The sequence below is a fragment of the Podarcis liolepis genome (assembly GCF_965112155.1).
Source record: "Podarcis liolepis genome assembly, chromosome: 6".
Classification (NCBI taxonomy): Eukaryota; Metazoa; Chordata; class Lepidosauria; order Squamata; family Lacertidae; genus Podarcis; species Podarcis liolepis.
Window position 1 is genome coordinate 9,624,783 of NC_139559.1, and position 16,247 is coordinate 9,641,029.

Genomic DNA, 16,247 nt, shown 5'->3' on the forward strand with positions numbered 1-16,247 from the left:
CTCGCTGGTCTGCTTCCGGTGTCAATCTGACTCACCTCTAGGACCAGGGTCTCCTAGGTCTCCTGGTGGTCCTCGGTATCCGGGTGGGCCACGAGCTCCAGGGTGCCCAATAATTCCCGTTGCCCCGGGAGGGCCTGGGGGACCAGCAGGCCCGGGCCGCCCCGTCATTCCAGGAGCGAGGGGCTTCCTCAAGTTAGCAGCTAACTGTGCAATTTGCTCTGGAATTGAAAACAATAACGGACTGGTTTCAATATCATCAATTATACAAGACATTCAAAATAGACAAACAAAAAGGTTTCGCCAGAGAGACTTCCAGATTCGAAGCCGATATAGTAAATTCTAAATCTAAAACACTCTCCAAAGCATACCGACTCCTCCTTGACTGGGAAGGAGGAGGAGGTCACTGCAGCCATGGTTAAATGGGCGCAAGACTTTGGGTACAAGATAACCATGAGACAGTGGGAACATCTGTCGAAAACAGATTGGAAATTTACAGCTTGTTACTCACTCTTTAAGAGAGAACTTCCTTAAAATGCAACATCGGTGGAATATAACCCCTTGGAAGCTCTCCAAAATGTATAAAAGTGTACCAAGCAATTCTTGGAGGTGTAAAGAAAAACCAGGTAATCTATATCACATGTGGTGGCAATGTAAAGAAATCGAGGTGTTCTGGGAGGATATCCATTCTGAATTGGAAAAAAATGTTTAAAAAAATATATTTCAGAAAACAAAACAAAAAAATGAACTGTATGCTGCCTGGGGCTGATGAGAAGTGGAGGAAGCAGTTTGGGGGGACCAGTATGTATGAATCTATGTACACTTTTAGGACAAGTCCATGCATTTTTCACCGTTCCCTGGGAAGAGGGATTGATTGTTAAACCACTCAGGAAATGGCAGCTCTGTGAGGCAAATAGGGGTTGCCTAACAACTCGCAGCACCTGTAACACAATACTATTCCCAGAAGTCTTGAGGTGGGGAGACATTGCTGCTTAAAGTGGTTTCAAATAGCTTTTAATGTATGGTGTGAATGTGACACATCCCTTGGGAAGACAGGTGAACTGATGCCAGTGTCCTGGAAGAAGAAAAGATCACCAGTGTCAAAGCAATGATTCTTCAGCATCAACTTCATTGGACTGGTCATGTTGTGCCAATGCCTGATTATCATCTTCCAAAGCAACTGCCGTATTTTTTGCACCATAACACTCACTTTTTTCCTCCTAGAAAGTAAGGGGAAATGTCTGTGCGTGTTATGGAGCGAATGCCTGCGGGTGGCGGGGGGGGGGGGATCTGCTGCAGTCATGAGCAGAGGATCCATGGTTCCCCTTCCTTCCCTCCTCTGTGGTTACAAAGCATGGATCCACATGGATCCTCAGGATTTTTGCATTGAGCTACTCCAAACTTACTGTCAGATCACATGTCTGTGGCCACAGCATGAACCACAAAAATCATATATCCACTATTTCGTTTAGAATATTTTTTTTCTTGTTTTCCTCCCCTAAAAACTACGTGCGTGTTATGGTCTGGTGCGTGTTATAGAGCGAAAAATACGGTACTCTATTCCGAACTTCAAAATGGAAAACGCAATGCTGGTGGTCAACAAAAGAGGTTTAAAGACTCTCTCAAGGCAAATCTAAAAAAATGTAGCATAAACACTGACTACACGAAAACACTGGCCTGCGAGTGGTCCAATTGGAGAACAGCATTTTCCAAAGGTGTCACAAACTCAGGATTGAAAGGGAGAAACGTGCTAAGAGGAAGGCATGCTTGGCAAACCCTCACCATGATCAACTCCTACCCAGAAACCTCTGTCCCCACTGTGGAAGGACATGTAGATCCAGAATTGGCCTCCACAATCACTTACGGACTCACTGTTAAAACCGTGTTTATGGAAGACAATCTTACTCGGCTACGAGTGGTCAACAAAGGAGGAGGAGGAGATCTGAGATTCAATCCCAAATATTTGACTTGAAGGGTGTTAGGTGACAGGATCAGAGAAAAACTCCCAGCTGGGATCCCGGAAAGCTAGTCGGAAGTCAACAAGTCTGGGTTAGACGGACTCATTTTTTATCTTCTCACCACCGGCACTTCCATTCAGAGAAATCACATTATCCGGTTGCCCAGACCCCGAGTTAATACTCACCACGGATCATTCCACCACAGAGTTCTCTTATGTGTTGCTCACTGGCTTCCTTGCCCTGGAATGACACAAATATATTATGAAGCGTACTTTAAAAGCAACAGTTCTTAAAACAACTACGCTTTCTTCTCTCACACATAGGAATGGTACATCTATGTCCTACTGCAACACACAAATATGCATCTCCTAAGCTAGAGGGTGTTTTGTTTTCGTCCATTAAGAACTATTTTACATATGTGCACATCAATTTCATTCACTGATTCAGACTCAGACACGGGTGCTTCCAGACTGCTGCCGTTTTCAGATGGGAATCAATCACACCCTGGCCATTCAGGAGGTGCCATTATAGATGATGGGGAGCTCTTGTGCAACAAACCCACTTCTCCAAAAGATCAGAATATTTGCAAGAATGGAAATGGCACTGAAAGTGTAGGATGGCGCTTGCTTCAGTGCAACATCTAACCTCCCCACAAACAAATCGGAAAGAATGCTCAATAAATAGCCATCATTTTTCAATCTCCTCCACTTTGCAAACAAATCAGGGCAAATCCTCAATAAACATGTCGTCTGCAAGTGCCCCAAGATGGTCTTTCAATCAGCTGACAATCATTGCTATGAGGAATAGTGAGTAGAGAAAGCAGAGTGGGAAAAACTGGAGAAGGCTAATGAAGGGAAGGGTGAGACGGCAAAAGAGTTGGACAGGCTACTTACTGGAGGACCTGGCTTCCCGGTGATCCCTGGGATCCCTTGTTCGCCTTGCAAACCCAGCTTGCCCGGGTGTCCTGGAATTCCTGGAACTCCCACTGTTCCATTGGGACCTTGAACTCCTTTGGGGCCCAGCTCGCCCCTGCTTCCTGCCTTCCGAAGGAGAAAACAGAGACAACCATCAGTACTAATATGTTGGTCCCAGGCTCTGAAGGCACGTGATGCTGCAACTGGGGCTGGTTCCGGGGCTGGTCAAAAGACTACCCGTCCCATTTTGATTTGAAAGGAAGGAAGATGGGGTGCAAATGGGACCAATAGTGGCTTCACTCCCTGGGCAAATCTTTTTCTTTCTTTCTATCCCGTGTCCTTGTCCAAAGAGACGCACGGGGTCTACCAAGCAGCAAATAGGAACACACAGAATTATTTTACAAGGAAACAATATATGAAACTTACCTCCCCTTTTTGCCCAGGAGGCCCGAAAGGACCCTAAAGAAAGAGCCAGGAGAAGCAGACAATGAATATTCTGAACAAGTGGGATCTGTAACATGGTGTTACAGCTAGCCAGCGAAGCCCTTTTCCAGATTCCTACATCCTGATCCACATTTGGTTCCATAGTTCCTCATCTACCTATAACTGTCAACACTGCATGCCCCGTGATCTTAGGTCCTTACTGAGTTGGGTTTTTTCTGTGAGTCTTGTTTGTTCTTCTTCTGCAAACCTATGGGCTTCCTCAAGTCCACTTAAAGTGCAGTTTTGGCTATATTCAAAGAATGGATTTGCTATTAGCAGTGCTTTTTTCTGGGGGGATGGAGGGAGACATGTACCCCCTAAACATTTTGTGAATCTAAAAAATTTAGTTTCTTCTTTAGCACGATGAATCATCAGTTCTCACCCCCAATGGCAGTCTCACTTCCTGTCACGGTGTTTCCTGAGTCTTAGATGGAAGCGAGCGTTTAATGTGTGAAGTAGGCGTTGGAATCTAGCACAGTGATTGGTCAGTTTCGTGGCTGCTGAAAGGACGACATTTGGTGACAGACACCAACAGCAAGCAGAGGAATCGGGAATATGTTAGTGCACACAACCTCATGCCAGTGTGAGTTGTCAGCTGTGTAATATGAGGTAATGCATGTTCTTTGTACTTTTGTCCATTTACCCTATTTATTTTTCCCAATCTGAACTACAAAATGGTGATTTTCCTGAGTCAAAATGAAAGTACCCCTAAACACGTTTTTAAGAAAAAAAATTGGCTATGAGTATATAGTCCTGATGATATAAATCCCAATATTAGTGCTATACTGTTGCATCCTTCCATTTCCAGTTACTTGGCGGAAAAGCCACACTTTTGTCCTCTCCTGTATCTTCTCTGCACCAGTTGACCACTGGAGGAGAGTTCTTTCCCCTTTGTCGTGGGATAGTTCATAGTAGGCTACAAAGCTTAAGAAATGGGGGGGGGGATTTATTTTTGAGGCTAACCCTGACTTGAGATGCTATTATGCATTTTCTAGAACCGCTGGACTCATCCTTTTCATGCATTAGGAGGTTCTGCAAATTAACGCCACCTACCAACTCTCCTTTGTCTCCCGGAAGCCCATCTGCTCCAGCGATGCCCTTGAAGAAAAAACAAGAACAGCAATAGGTACTGCCATTACTTATTTTATTTATTTTTTAAAAATCTCAAACTGTGCTGCTTTCTTCTCCCGTAAAAAAGGAGATTCCATCTAAACATTTGGGAAAGCTTTCTGACAGTAAGAGCTGTTCAACAGTGGAACAGTTTCCCTTGGAAGGTTCTTGACTCTCCTTCCTTGGAGGTTTTGAAGCAGAGGTTGGATGGCCGTTTGCCATGGATGCTTTAACTAAGATTCCTGCATTGCAGGGGTTGGACTAGATGACCCTTGGGTCCCTTCCAGCTCTATGATTCTGTGCTCCCAGACTCCCTTATTGGGAGCTTTATTATTTGTATACCTTTATAGGGGACACGGGTGGCGCTGTGGGTTAAACTACAGAGCCTAGGACTTGCTGATCAGAAGGTCGGTGGTTTGAATCCCCAAGACGGGGTGAGCTCCCGTTGCTCGGTCCAACCTAGCAGTTCGAAAGCATGTCAAAGTACAAGTAGATAAATAGGTACCGTTCCGTCGGGAAGGTAAACGGCTTTTCCTTGCGCTGCTCTGGTTCGCCAAAAGCAGCTTAGTCATGCTGGCCACATGACCCAGAAGCTGTACGCCGGCTCTCTCGGCCAATAAAGCGAGATGAGTGCTGCAACCCCAGAGTCGGCCACGACTGGACCTGATGGTCAGGGGTCCCTTTACCTTTACACCTTTATAGATCGCTGGACTATTTACTGAACTCGAAAGTGGGGTGCAAAACTGATAAAACACACAAGGTGAAAACTGTTCAAAACTACCAAAAATCTGTATGGAGGTCCTTGCATCAGTACCAGGGAGAGCTGGATTGGCAGACATTCGGATTCACTCTGGCTCTTACCAGCTGAATGGGGAAATTTATTATTATGAACACATTCCTGTTATCAAAGAAACTACCCAGAAAATGAACCTGGGTGTTGCTAATAGTTCTCTGAGGGTACTAATGATGAACGAAGATGCAATTTTGCATCAAAGTTAGGGCTTACCGACAGCTTCCTCCTGCCCCACTGCTTTCCCCCCTGGGGGGTGGGAATCGCTCTTTAGCAAGTCAAAATTCAGAGTTTTTCTGGATTGCTGTTTGTTCCTATCTATTGCTAAAAGAACAGGTTTTCCTTTGGAAAGGAGCAGGGCAAGATGGAAACGTCTCAGACCCATGCTTTGTATGCATGGCACAAGCAGATGTGTGAACAAGCCCTTAAGCCTTGCATGAAGGGACCCCTTTCTTCAGGGCAGCTGGTCTTGCACAGGGGTAGGCAACCTAAGGCCCGTGGGCCGGATGCGGCCCAATCGCCTTCTCAATCCGGCCTGTGGACGGTCTGGCAATCAGCGTGTTTTTACATGAGTAGAATGTGTCATTTTACTTAAAACGCATCTCTGGGTTATTTGTGGGGCCTGCCTGGTGTTTTTACATGAGTAGAATGTGTGCTTTTATTTAAAATGCATCTCTGGGTTATTTGAGGGGCATAGGATATCGTTCATATATTTTTTAAAAATATAGTCTGGCACCCCACAAGGTCTGAGGGACGGTGGATCGGCCCACGGCTGAAAAAGGTTGCTGACACCTGGGTCTTGCGTGATATTATGCAAACACACCATTCTGGGGATCTTGAATGTGCCTGTACTCTGTTCAAGCAAAAGGTGGCGCCAGTTGCCCAGGTATGAGAGAAAGCCTAGCAGCTATACAGAGAATGACCAACGCCAGGAAGAAGCAAAGATCACCAGTGTTGAAGCAATGATTCTTCAGCATCAACTTTGTAGGACTGGTCATGTTGCACAGATGCCTGATTATCGTCTTTCAAAGCAACTACTCTATTCCAAACTTTAAAATGGAAAGCATAATGCTGGTGGTCAACAAAAGAGGTTCAAAATCAAAAATTAAAAAAGGAACGGAAATGTTTCAAAGATTATATGTTAAGAAATATATGCTAATATGCCTAGAATAAAAATGTAAAGTATATGCATGAATTGGAAAAGAAAAGAGATAAAAGAATCCAAATAACGATAAATTTGGAGAATGCAAGGATAAATGTGGAGATAGAGATTTAAAGAAGTCGAATTGTGGAGGAGGGAAGCTGTGGGTGAGTGAGGGGGAGTACTATACAATAAGTATGTTTGTTTTCAATTATTTTGAACTGTGTCCCCCCCCCCCAATTTCATTTTTCCTTTTCTGTTGGTGTTCTGTTTTTGCTGTATTATTTAAATAAATAAAAAAGAGGTTCAAAGACTCTCTCAAGGCAAATATTAAAAAATGTAGCATAAACACCGACAATTGGGAAACACTGGCCTGTGAGTGCTCCAACTAGAGAACAGCCTTTACCAAAGGTGTCATGGGCTTTGAAGACACTCAAAATCAGGACACAAGGGAGAAACATGCTAGCAGGAAGGCACGCTTGGCAAACTCTCACCGTGATCAACTCCTGCCCGGAAACCAGTGTCCCTACTGTGGAAGGACGTGTGGATCCAGAATTGGCCTCTGCAGTCACTTACAGACTCACTGTTAAAACCGTGTTTATGGAAGACAATCTTACTCGGCTATGAGGGATTGATCGTCAAAGAAGAAGATCCACCTCTTACCTTCTGACAGCGGGGATCATTTTTAAATATTTGAACCAGACCTTAAGTTTGAGGGGGGATGGGATGGAAGGGGAGGGGAAGGGACAAAGAAGATACAGATACGGGCACAGATGATTGACATTATAGCTTACCTGGTTACCTTTTGGTCCAGAAACTCCACCAGGGCCCTGGGAACAAGAAGAAAGTTGGCACAACAATGAAGCAATTTTATGGATAAAGACATCAGAAGAGCCAAAGTTCTGCTTCACAGCAGCTAAGCAGGTGCCCCAACGGGAATCCTGCACAGGTTGCTTCATAGGTTATAGAAAGAGATCAGGCTTGCACCTAACCTGTAACATGCACAATGGCAGCAGGTCTTTTTCATTTTATTTTCCTACCCCTTGTGGACGCTTGCAGAAGCATAGTCAGGAGGAAGGGCAAAACGTGGCACCTTCCAGCAGGGAACGTGTGCCATGTGCTCAAATGGATTTTTTTAAAAACCCAAGTGATTAATCAGTTTTAAATGCCTTAATTGGGTGACAGCATCAGTTTCCCTTAGGGCTGCCCATGCCCCTCCCCTGATCCAGGCCCTGAATAATAATAATAATAATAATAATAATAATAATAATAATAATACAGTGGTACCTCTGGATGTGAACGGGATCCGTTCCGGAGCCCCGTTCGCATCCTGAAGCAAACGCAACCCATGTCTGCGCGTCTGCACGTGCGCGGGTCGTGATTCGCCGCTTCTGCGCATGCGCGTGACATCATTTTGATTGTCTGTGCATGTGCGAGTGGCGAAACCCAGAAGTAACGCGCTCCATTACTTCCAGGTCGCCGCAGAGCGTAACCTGAAAACGCCCAAGCTGAAGCATATTTATCCTGAGGTGTGACTGTAATAATCATTTATTTATATGCCACTCATCTGACTGGGTTGCCCCAGTCACTCTGGGCAGCTTGCAACAAATTGAAAACAATTAGCACACTAAAAGATCAAACATTGAAAACGTTCCTATACAGAGGGCTGCCTTCAGATGTCTTCTAAAAGTCAGATAGTTGACATCTGGTGGGAGGGTGTTCCACAGGGCAGGTGCCACTACCGAGAAGGCCCTCTGCCTGGTTCCCTGTAACCTTGCTTCTTGCAGGGAGGGAAATGCCAGAAGGCCCTCAGAGCTGGACCTCAGTGTCCGGGCTGAACGATGGGGGTGGAGATGCTCCTTCAGGTATACAGGGCTAAATTGATTCAGTTGGGATGGGGGGGGGGGCAGCCCTAATGCTTAATTAGGCTTTTAAAGCTCCTGTAAACGTGCATATGGGAGGTGCCTTCTGGACCGCACTGCAGAGAGCAGGAATTGAGTCTTCTGCTCACCAGCTGTGAGGTGCTTCACTTGCTATCAAGAAAGAGCTTCACCTGCAGCAAGGAGGTGGGTTTTGCCGCACATCACTCTGCAGGCAGAACGTCCGCAGAGGAGAAACCCCACACGATGCAGGCAGGTGTTGCAATTGTTAGAATATTCTGTTCTACCTTAAGAGGAACAAGGTATGACTGTTGTGTGTCACATGCCTGTTTACATTCCAGCACAGCTTGCTGGGAACTTCCGTTTTGTGTTTAGCTTTTGCTTATGCTGCTTGCTCTTAGACACAAAGGGAGAAGACACGTTTTTCCTTTGTCCTGATGTACAGTGGTGCCCCGCAAGACGAATGCCTCGCAAGACGGAAAACCCGCTAGATGAAAGGGTTTTCCGTTTTTGAGCTGCTTCGCAAGACGATTTTCCCTATGGGCTTGCTTTGCAAGACGAAAACGTCTTGCGAGTGTTCCGATTTTTTTCCGCTCCCCCCCCCTTTTCTAAGCTGCTAAGCCGCTAATAGCCTTTTAGCCGCTAATCCGCTAAGCCTTTAATAGCCGCCAAGCCTTTAATAGCCGCTAAACCGCTAATAGCGCTAATCCGCTAAGCCGCTAATAGGGTTGCTTCGCAAGACGAAAAAACCACTAGACGAAGAGACTCACGGAACGGATTAATTTCGTCCTGTGAGGCACCACTGTATGCTGAATAAACTGCCTGTAAATATGCTCTCACAGCCATCTCCTGCCACTTCTGTTGCGCAGTGTTGTTTACTCTGCTGAGTGTTGTGTGCTCTAGCTTTTGAAGGCTTCTGAAGCTGTGGGTCGCAGTTTCACGCTGATCCAAGGACTGGAGATAGCCCGGCTTACAGCCGGTGGGCTGGGGACAGCTGGGGGCTTGCCAATTGCCCCTGCTTCCTTAGATGCATCCCAACAGCAATGTCATCATTTGAAAGAAGCATTCCCTGTCCTTTCTTATGGGATGCTTCGTTTGGAACTTTGGAACTCCCTGCCTCTTGAGACCAAGCCTTCCCTGCACGTTTACCTGGGAATAAGTATCATTGAATCTAATAGGACTTAGGTCTACACACATGTTGATATGTTAATATGGCAACCCTACATATCAAAAATAGTGCTGTTATTTTGTGTGAAGTTAAGTAGGCTGCTGTTCTCAACTTTCCCACTTTCTTTATAATAATAATAATTTATTATTTGTACCCCGCCCATCTGACTGGGTTAAAAACATTAAAACTGGGTTAAAAACATTAAAAACTTCCCTGAACAGGGCTGCCTTCAGATGTCTTCTAAATGTCAGGTGGTTGTTTATCTCTTTGACATCTGATGGGGGGGGGGCGTTCCACAGGGTGGGCGCCACCTCCAAGAAGGCCCTCTGCCTGGTTCCCTGTAGCTTTGCTTCTCGCAATGAGGGAATGATGGGGGTGGAGACGCTCCTTCTTTCTTACCCTTTCACCAGACCCGCCACGGATTCCGGTGGGACCAGGAAGGCCCGGCTCCCCACTGGACCCTTTACGACCCTAAAAAAATAATAAGAAGCAACAAAGGCATTTTACCACAAAGCAACAGAAGCAGGTCACCGGGTGGAGTTGCTATGCTGGTTTCCCAGCAAGAGGCTTTTACTCAGAGGGTGAGGAGGTCAGCGTGGTGCAAACGCATTGACGGAGCCAAGCCAGTGCTGGATTATTAAGGGTGCTGTGAACGATAGATCTGTAAGGGGGCAAACTACAGTTCCCAGAATTCTCGGGGGAAGCCACGTGCTTTAAAAGTATGAGGTGGGATTTAACATAGATGTTCCACAAGTGGAAAGAGGTCCACTCATGCAAAGGGACTTTCCTTTCCTCCCTCTCCCACATGCCCCCTAAATCTGCTCTGGAGGATTTTGGGGAACCCAAAGCAGGTTTGGGGGTCATGGAGGGAAAGGGCAGGAGTCTTGTGAAAGTGGACCTCATTTCACTCATGAATTCCCCACATTGAATTCCACCCATGGTGCATATGCAGCCTAAGTATGTGGTGGCCCTTAATGGGTCACAGCACTGACAGCTGCCCCATCTTACTGACCCCTAACTCCAGCCACACTTGGAAGGGACCCAAGATTAAAAGGCATTTGCCAGGGGTGAGGAGGAGGAAAGGAAATGTTCTGTGGTGTTGCATGTGGCCTTGAGTGAAGCCAACTCCAACCAACTCCTACTCAGAGTAGACCCACTGAAAGCAATGAACCTAAATTAGTCATACTTATTAATGTGGAATGGTTTCTTTAATTTTTAGGTTTCATTATTGTTCCACAGTATGTCTTTAAGGGCCAGAGCAAATAACTTGACCTAGTTTTACAGCTGTGAAGCAGTATAGCAGGTGCTGTTAAGTTATGTTAATTAAGCTGTGGCGTATAGGATGCGGGTGGTGCTGTGGGTTAAACCACAGAGCCTAGGACTTGCTGATCAGAAGGTCAGTGGTTCGAATCCCCGCAACGGAGTGAGCTCCGGTTGCTCGGTCCCTGCTCCTGCCAAACTAGCAGTTCGAAAGCATGTCAAAGTGCAAGTAGATAAATAGGTAAAGGTGGGAAGGTAAATGGCGTTTCTGTGCGCTGCTCTGGTTCGCCAGAAGTGGCTTAGTCATGCTGGCCACATGACCCGGAAGCTGTACGCCGGCTCCCACGGCCAATAAAGAGAGATGAGCACTGCAACCCCAAAGTCGGTCACGTCTGGAACTAATGGTCATGGGTCCCTTTACCTTTTATAGTATATAAAGAGCAGCACCTAGCTCTCTCAGTACCCTGGTGGATGGGTCATGCTTATTGATATATTGTAAAAGGAGTTTTTGTTTTTGTTATTAAAACCTAGCAAAAGTTACTTTTGCGTTTCTTGTAATGTGTGGTCTCCCCAGCATGTCTTCTGCAGCGCAACTAATCTGCAAATAGCCAACAATTACTCTGCATAATAAGTCTACTCTGAGCAGGAATAGCATAGAATATCCCCTCTACCCAACTGTTCTCATAAGATAGCTTCCCCAATTGTGCCCCACTTATCTCTTGAAGTCCACAATGCAGAGAAGGTTCCTCAGCTGTGTGCTAAGTTGTATCTGTTGCTTAATGGACTCACCTGAAAGCCTCTTACACCTGGTGCTCCCATGGGGCCTTGCAAACCAATTGGTCCCTGAAAAGGAAAGAAATGGTATTTGTGGCAGCGTGACCACTTTGCGAAGCTTGGGGCGAGCAGAAATCTCCAAAGAGGGCTCTCCCACTCAGCTTGAAGATAAAATACCCTAGGAAGGTAGAAAATGACAGGCCTTGAAGTTGCTCTTCTGGGCAGAAGGAGCAGGCCCAGTCGTCACTTGGTCATGGTCTTCCTTACAACAGTGTTCTCCCTTGGGAATCCTCCAGACAACCTGTTTATCAAACAATCATTCTGATTTGCTCACACAGAGCTTACACGGAGGTTAGATTATTATAGAGCATTTATGTCGTGAACAGAAGAAATAGAAGAGGAGTTTGGATTTGATATCCCGCTTTATCACTCCCCTTCAGGAGTCTCAAAGCGGCTAACATTCTCCTTTCCCTTCCTCCCCCACAGCAAACACTCTGTGAGGTGAGTGAGGCTGAGAGACTTCAAAGAAGTGTGACTAGCCCAAGGTCACCCAGCAGCTGCATGTGGAGGAGCGGGGAAGCGAACCCGGTTCACCAGATTACAAGTCTACCGCTCTTAACCACCACACCACTCTGGCTCTAAGATCTGCAGATCAAGGGCAGTTTACAAATTTATTTATGGCAACAACGAATAAAGAGTACACCCAAAGGGTTTTTTAAATAGACTAAAGCTTTGGAAGAAGAAAAACAATGAAATTTGTACCAACAATGATCAGAACTTTGCGCATGTAAGGTGAAAGGAAAGGAAAGTTTTTAATATGGATTATTTCTATGGTTTGGCAAAGTGAAGAGTAATTTGATTTTCTATGGGAAATGTAGTCAATAAAAGGGATTGAAATATGCACAGCCAATGGAAAATGTTGATCTTAAGTAATCAATTGGCAAGTAGATAAAAATATGTTTTATAATGCAGCAAGAGAGGGAGAAGAAGGACACAAGTGTAAGAAAAGGTGGGAGATCAACTTTTAAATATGTATTAAATTTAAATTAATTTGATGTAAATTTGTTAATTTTTTTGAAAAGCAATAAAAAATAATCGGCAAATTTAATTTTTAAAAAAGAAATGTTCTGATTTGTTTCTGGAGAGTTTACACAACGACAAAGTCATCATCCTGAATTTATCCTGACTTACTTGCGTGGTGGTTACAAACTTTCCTATCAGCCATTCACTCATATCACACTTTTCAGTGTATTTCCTATCCACAAAAAGTTTGTCATCTTTCTTTTTTAAAAAAAGTGGATTTGTTGCACCAGGGCGATAGAATGCTTCAATCCATTGTGCGAACCTAAACTGATGTGTTTGAATTCCCTGCTGCAGAATGCTGTCAGGCTGGAGGCAACTTTGGAAGAGTTTGAGGAGCAACATGGAAAAATAATACATGGAATCTGAGCATCCTTTCCGTCCTGGGTAGGAAACAATCTGAGCGCACTTTGAGACTTTCACTATTTTCAGATGGGATTCTATCACATACCAGCAATGCAGGTTGTGTAAATGTAGTCAGTTGGGAGCTTTTGCACAAGAAAGTCGCTTCCCCAAAAGATCAAAATTCTTGCAATAAGGAAAGTGATGAAAAAAAATGCCTTGTGGATGACAGTGTGACAGCATCTACAAGTTGGAATAAATGCTCAGTAAAGAGCCAACATTGTTCAATTTGCCTTGCAAGCAAACCAGGGTGTGTCCTCAATAAACAGGTTGTCTGCAAGAGCCCTTAGGGTAGAACGTGCTTCTCAAGCAACCATCACCACACACAGTTTTCCTGTTATTTTCTCGCAGTTCTCCAGTTACCCTTTTATTCCTTCGCTTTATAATTATGAGTAAGGAGTATGGTTTTCCAGCTTATTTCCTTCCCCTTGGAAATGCCTTATTCTGCTGCTTGATGACTGGCCCAAGGCACTCACAAGAAATCAGCTAAGATACCCTGTGTGTGCGTTTTTGATCAAATAAAAGAGAAGAGAGAGATTTAAAACACACAAACATACTTCCTGCTGCGAGTCAATTGCTGGAGCTCATTAGATGCAAAATGAAAACAAATATTTACCATGAGCTGAAGACTCCACATTAAAGTGGCTTCTTAATGCCGTGATATTTTAAGAGGAAGGCAATTGACAGGCAGATGTTGAAAAGTTCACCATCCATTATCCTTTCTACTCTTAACTTAATTTTGGTAAGCACTGGGTAGGAATCGAAGTCACAGAGAGAGCAGGACAGGTGTATTCTGGGGCGAAAGGAGATGGACTCCACCTCGAAGGAAGTTTAGCATGTGACTAAGATGAGCAATAATGCTTTTAAACGGGATTACTGGTTACTTACAGAAGATCCCCTTGGACCAGGGTCGCCTCTCTCCCCAGGGATCCCACGATCTCCCTGAGAAAAATAACAGAAGGTCATATGTGGTGCATTTGCAAACAATCCAGTCCCACTATTCAAAGCCGTTGTTTTGCATCAGGGTGGGCGGGACCCACATGGAGATCTATCTGCTGGTGGATCTCAGGGAGGCTTGCAATAGATCTACAAGGGTTCTGAGCTCAAATGGTTGCAACATTTTGCAGTGTGTCCTGCTCAGGGTTCCAAGGAAACTGGAATTCTCTATTCCACTCCTAATTCTCCTCTCCACACACCCCAGAATGTCCCTCACCCCAGAAACTGTTGGGATTTTTATGTCACCAGCTGCTCAGAGAGCAGCTCAATGGTTATTTACATCATGTGAGTATCTGAGAGCGTGAGACAGGAAGTCTCAGCACAGTCTCAGTACTGTGAAAAGTTACTTTCGCTTCTGTGTGAAGCGTGCTCTTCTGTACTGCTGCTCAGAGACAGCAGACACGCTCATGGAGTTCTCTGTATACAGACAATGAATGAAGTAGTTAATAGCTACTGATTGTCTCTTTCTTCTGCAATGGGATGCCAGAAGACGAGTGTGCTCCTCTCAGGAGGGAGGGGTCGCTTATTACCTCTCTCTCTACCTCTCTCTTATTACAGTCTCTCTGGACTGAGGAAGATTTACAGCCAGAGGGTGACCACCGGAGAGACGCCTTGGTGTCTTGGGAAGGTGGCGTTTTTCCGACAGAAACCGTGAGTCAACCTTTCATTGAACATAGCCATTGATGAGTTTGCTGGTTCCTTCCCCCCCTTTTGGTCTTTCCCCTAGAGATTTTGTTGCACTCAGCAAGCCTCAGTAGAACTGATAGCTCTCTCTTGCGCTCTCTCTCTCTCTCTCTCTTGTATATGGGCAGAGCCATTTTGGACCGGCAGCTGCAATCTGTACATTAGAAGCAGAGGGAATGAAGATGGCTCTGAGCTCGTCATCAACAGTGAAGCAGAGCAACCTGGAAGGATGAGTGTTATCGACAAGCATGGAGCATGCATGGATGAGATACGTACAGGTATACCTGGCTCTCCTGAAGGACCGGTTCCTCCCATCTCTCCCGGAACGCCCTACCAAGGGACAGAGAGTGAAAAGTGACCAGGATGTTCCATTAAGTCTGTATTTTCATTTGCAAAAGTTCGCCACCCGGTCAGATGGGGGACAGACCCCCAGGCTAGCTGTCAAATACAGGTGAGGAAAGCTGAGGAGATGCTGTGGTGGCCTTGCCAACAGGTGGCGACCCAGGACAACCTTTGGTGGCAAAGGGTATCCATCACAGAGTAAACACCCTGGCTGTTAAGTTGTGGGTGAACATATCAGACGACACAGCGATTCTTCAAACAGCTCTTGTTTATTCACAGGTCAGAACAGAACGAACTGAAGGGTTCAGCCAGCCTGCTTATATAGAGCTCTAGTACAATGTAATTGTTACAACTTTCTGTAACAATCCAATCTTGAACGTCACTTTCGATCCCTTATTTGCATATGTGGACCTGAACTATCTACAGTATCCCCCTGCTGGCCCAGGGTGAGAACTTCAGTACATAACACTGGCTTAAAGCAACTCACACACTTCCAAAGACGTTAAATAAAAGGCTTTACTTACTGGTTGACCCTTTTCGCCTTTAGTTCCAGGTCTTCCAGGTAGTCCCTGAAGGGGAGAGCGTCATCAATGTCAGAAAACATGGAAGCAACAGATAATTAAACTCACCACTGAGTGTTCTAGAAAACAGGAAATGGTTGCAGCCCTACCCAAGCTGTTGATGTGGTTGGACGTACATATACGACACCTCAAACTCCTTGGATGAATGTAATAAATATATAAATTATTCCCACTCGCCCCCCTCAGATGTTTTCTGTGGAAGAATACTCACAGGAAGTCCATTTGGCCCTTTTTCTCCAGGAACACCAAAGCGAGCTGCATCACCCTGTAAAATGCAAAATAATGTGGGTGTGCAGGTTGTTCAGCCTACTGGAGCATTAACGTCGCCAGAGAAATTTAAAAGAGGGTCCAGCCCGTTGTACACTTCTGTAGAATATTGCCCTTTCGTTTTCTTTTGGGGTTCGGGGTTCATTTCAAGCCAAGAGTTTACTTAATGACAGTAAAGTGGCACCACACAGTAGAACCACTGAATGCAATCTTTGAAAATAAGTGGGTTTTTAAAGGCTGGTGGCAGCTGTGCTATGTGAACCTATGTTAGAGATAGGCGAATCTATTAATTTCTGTTTTTCTGTTTTTCATTTTCTAAGTTTCAAAAATATCCCCTTCCTTCCTTCCTTCCTTCCTTCCTTCCTTCCTTCCTTCAGATTTTAAATAATTTCCCCCACAATATAGTAAAATAGTGACTAC

General features: G+C 45.1%; 1 protein-coding gene across 4 annotated transcripts in view; it reads right to left on the minus strand.

The window, feature by feature from the left end:
• COL9A3 (collagen type IX alpha 3 chain) overlaps positions 1-16,247 on the minus strand; it is a 66,556-nt gene that overhangs the window by 2,379 nt on the left and 47,930 nt on the right. For all 4 annotated transcript variants that reach the window (XM_083507428.1, XM_083507430.1, XM_083507431.1 and 1 more), the window contains 12 exons: positions 15,772-15,825; positions 15,504-15,548; positions 14,914-14,967; positions 13,846-13,899; positions 11,491-11,544; positions 9,841-9,912; positions 7,188-7,223; positions 4,406-4,450; positions 3,296-3,328; positions 2,849-2,995; positions 2,141-2,195; positions 36-218 (listed from right to left, as the gene is read on the minus strand). In XM_083507428.1, coding sequence (XP_083363554.1) covers positions 36-218; positions 2,141-2,195; positions 2,849-2,995; positions 3,296-3,328; positions 4,406-4,450; positions 7,188-7,223; positions 9,841-9,912; positions 11,491-11,544; positions 13,846-13,899; positions 14,914-14,967; positions 15,504-15,548; positions 15,772-15,825 — 832 coding nt within the window. The remainder of the gene's footprint in view (positions 1-35; positions 219-2,140; positions 2,196-2,848; positions 2,996-3,295; positions 3,329-4,405; positions 4,451-7,187; positions 7,224-9,840; positions 9,913-11,490; positions 11,545-13,845; positions 13,900-14,913; positions 14,968-15,503; positions 15,549-15,771; positions 15,826-16,247) is intronic.